Here is a 4,110-nt window from a genome sequence, read left to right as displayed (position 1 = left end):
TGGCTTCCAAAGTAGCTTGTTGTCCAACTGGCACCATTATAAAGAGGTCCTTGACCTGTTCATGGGAAAAGCCATGTGATAGGAAGGCAGGGAAGAGAGTGTCAGGCCTGTTTTTTGTCAACAAGCAATTAATATGATGCGCTTTCCCCATATCTGAGCAGGTGCAGTACAACAAAACCCAAGCTCCGCAGAGTGGGAGTATTACCATGCAAAGAAGTAAAGTGGGGGGTGGGATTTGTGCAGTGATATTGTTGTTGTGTGGGGCTTGCCATAGCTTGTTGGGCTTTATTACTATAGACCTCCGGAGAGAGAAGGAACAAGAAAATATATTTTTATTATTCTTCATTGCAATTCCTCCTTCCCCTCCCATCTAGGATTCTAATAGCATAAAGGTTTTCCTTTATAATTTGGGGGCTTCTGTTGTTTTTATTGTTTTGTGCACCACTCAGCTATGGTGTTACAATATGGACAACTGCATGTGTCTTTTATTTCATTTTCATTTTCATTTTATTTGATTTATATACCGCCCTACTCCCGAAGGACTCAGGGCGGTGAACAGGCACAAGATAAAACACATAAAATACAAAAATTTAAGAGCAGAAGTAAAATTGAATTAAATCAATTTAGACCAAGACAAATTTAAAACCCCAGGTTAAGAACAAATTAAAATTTACATTAAAATTTACATTAAAAAGAGAATGGGAGAGGTTAGGCCAGACCAGCCTGGTGAAATAAAAAGGTCTCGAGAGCGCAGCGGAAGGTGCGTAGATCTGGGATCCTCTGTATCTCCGCGGGGAGCTCGTTCCAGATATTAGGTGCCCCCACAGAGAAGGCTCTCCCCCTGGGGACCGCCAGCCAACATTGTTTGGCCGACGGCAATTAAATAAATAATAATAAATTAAATAAATAATAATACACATGACGGTTTTGCACAGAAAAATTATGTTAGACTCTAACTTAGGCACTATTCCCTTGCCATTTCATCATAAATATACTTAGCTGAATGACTCTGATTGAATCTGAGTAAAGTGGGACAACTATAACTAGAAAATCTACTTTCTACTCTGATCTTTCTACAGTAGTGGCCAAAATTGTGGAAACCTTTTGGGAAAAGTGTATTTTCTAAAACTAGCTAATAACACCACTTTTTTTAGTAGTAGTACCATAAAACTATATATCAATGGAAAAATAATTTAATCAAGAATATAATGCAATAACTTTTATGAAGGATTTGCTATTAGAATAGCAGTTACAGATATAAAGAAGAAAAGTGAAACACGAGATATACAAAAATTATCACAATGTCAGTTAATACTTAGTTGGGTAACCTTTAGCATGGAGTGAACCAAGTCTTTTAGTTCTGCAGCTGTTATAATGTGAAACCAAGATTGAATGATTGCTTCTATTAACTGAGTTTTATTGCTGGGTCGCTTCTGACTAACAAGTTTCTTTAGTTGGCTCCATAGATTTTCAATTGGGTTAAGTTCTGGGCTATTCCCAGGCCATTCCAACAGTGGAATATGATTATCTTGAAATTCCAAAAGAAAAAGTGGTGTTATTAGCCATCAAACCTCAAAAATACACTTTTCCCAAAAGATTTCCACAATTTTGGCCACTACTATAGATAGCACAGGAAGATCTGAAAGGAGTTCATGTGAGCATTCCTCTGAAGGCTCATAAAAGAATCCAAGGAATTTGGAATCCAGATAAAATATTCAACCCTTTTGTTTATATAGGAAAGTGGGTCAAGTGGGCAAGCTATTGCAATTATGTATGTGCATCTCATGTCACTTTTGGGGATGAAACTGGTGCAGACAGTCCATAAAGCACGCTTGTCTTGCAATTTTCTATTCAAGAATGATATATGAAAAGAACTATGACTGATCAATCTAGCTGAAGCAGTTTCATCATAATCAGATGTCATAAAGGTGGTTTTTCAAGAGGCAACTGGAATTTCTTGTTTTTCTTTGAAGACATTTCATTTCTCATCCAAGAAGCTTCTTCACCTGTGACTGGATGGAGGGGAATGGAAGGATTTATACTCCTTGCAAACAGCTGGTCATTTGCATTCTTTTCGAGAGTTGTTGAGGCCACCTGGAGGTTTATCTGTGTCATCGGGGTCACCTGAGTAGTGCAAATGGTGTGGAGCCTTCTTGGAATTGTTGAAAAGACTGTGTTGTAGGCTGGAGATAGATGATGTCATATCCCACCCCCCTCTGTTGAGAGAAGGCTGTTTGATTTTGACATAGATAGCCTCTTTGACCCCTCTTTCAAACCAGCAGTCCTCTCTGTCCAAAATGTGGACTTCAAAGAAAAACAAGTTGACTCTTGAAAAAGCACCTTTGGGACAACTATGATCTGGATGACTGAGAATCTCCATAGATATCATAATCAGATGTTCAACTTGATATAGTTGCAGTTTCATAATCAGGTCAAAGTAACAATCCTGCATTTCTCTCTACCCACCCACCCTTATCCTCTCCCCCATCCTCAAATCAAAAAGGTGAAGGAGATGAAGGCCGACACAGCTTCTGAAATAATAAGACTTCTGGAGCAGAGAAGCATTCACGTATTTGAAAACCACAGTGAACAATCACTCAACGTCTCCAACTGTATGACAATTGTTGTGCCAGAGGAAATCTTCTTCACCATTGCTACAGTAGGAATCCTGGAGAACCTGCTGGTGCTCATTGCAGTAGGGAGGAATAAGAATCTGCATTCCCCCATGTACATTTTCATTTGCAGCTTAGCTGTTTCAGACATGTTAGGAAGCTTGTCCAAGACGCTGGAAAATATCTTCTATATCATATTTTGCAAAATGAGATCCCTTCCATGTCATGGAAAGATGGAAACAATTCTGGATGATATTATAGATTTCATGTTTATTTTATCTCTACTGGGATCGATTTTCAGCCTTTCAGCCATTGCCGCTGACCGATATATAACTATATTCTATGCGCTGCGTTACCATAACATCATGACTCAAAAGCGGGCTTTACTGATTTTGTTGGTGATTTGGGCTTTCTGTGCAGGGAGCGGCATAGTAGTAGTGATTTTCTCCCACGAGACCCCCACTATTGTATCTTTCTCGGCTCTGTTTACTTTCATGCTCATTTTTATCCTCTGCCTTTACATCCATATGTTTCTGCTTGCCCGTTCCCATGCCATAAAGATCGCCTTGATGCCTGCAACTTCTGTCCAACAGAGAGCTAACATGAAAGGAACCATTACGTTAACAGTGTTACTTGGTGTTTTTCTCTGCTGCTGGGCTCCCTTTGTTCTTCACATGCTTCTGGTACGGTTTTGCCCCGAAAACCCTTACTGCATTTGCTATTTGTCCATCTTCCATGTCAATGGTATATTAATCATGTTCAATTCTGTCATTGATCCCATGATTTATGCATTTCGAAGTCCAGAACTGAGAAGTACTTTTAAAAGATTGTTCTGCTGATGGCAGCCAAGCTGGACTTAGCTACTAGAAATTCAAAACTCCAGTGAGTTTTATCATTTTACCAATTTATCATATAGGATCTCAAGGATTCTAAAGTAGGGTTCTCCAACCTTGGCAACTTTAAGACTTGGGAACTTCAACTCCCAGCTTGGCTGGGGAATTCTGAGAGTTGAAGTGCCCAAGTCTTAAAGTTGCCATGGTTGGAAAACCCTATTCTAAAGGATCTAAACATGTCGATTATCAGTGCTGCTCCACCAAGCTTAATATCTGTAATTAGACCACCATCAGATATAGGCCTCACTCAGAACTTTGTACATAGATAATGACTTTCATTAGAATTTGGGAATTGTATTACCAGGCTGCTGTATTAATGTGGATGAAAAAATGGATTGTATTGAGAAATACAAGATTATTGACATTGGAAGGGCATGATTTACAATTGGGTTGTTATGCTTTTTTGTGGTATGGGAAAAAATAAGATACATGGATACTTTCAAAGACATTACATAAGGAATGCATTAATATTAATATGGGAGAAAATTAAAAAACAACATTATTTGAGGATTCCAGTTTGGCTTTCAACAATGGAAGCATTGATTCACGCAAATGTTATTAATATGGGAAATATTGTTAGATATAAAGATATTTTGAATGAAAAG

The 4,110-nt window shown here is 38.5% G+C and overlaps 1 protein-coding gene across 1 annotated transcript; it reads left to right on the top strand.

The window, feature by feature from the left end:
* Positions 1-2,509: 2,509 nt before the first annotated feature.
* MC2R (melanocortin 2 receptor) lies at positions 2,510-3,451 on the top strand. The gene has a single exon (XM_070942410.1). It carries the CDS (start codon positions 2,513-2,515, stop codon positions 3,449-3,451), a length of 939 nt encoding a protein of 312 aa, XP_070798511.1. The 5' UTR covers positions 2,510-2,512.
* The last annotated feature ends 659 nt before the right edge of the window (positions 3,452-4,110 follow it).

Source organism: Pituophis catenifer, unplaced genomic scaffold, assembly GCF_029215685.1.
Source record: "Pituophis catenifer annectens isolate HBS135680 unplaced genomic scaffold, rPitCat1.0.hap2 SCAF_3, whole genome shotgun sequence".
Taxonomy (NCBI): domain Eukaryota; kingdom Metazoa; phylum Chordata; class Lepidosauria; order Squamata; family Colubridae; genus Pituophis; species Pituophis catenifer.
This window is presented reverse-complemented; position numbering and strand designations above follow the sequence as displayed.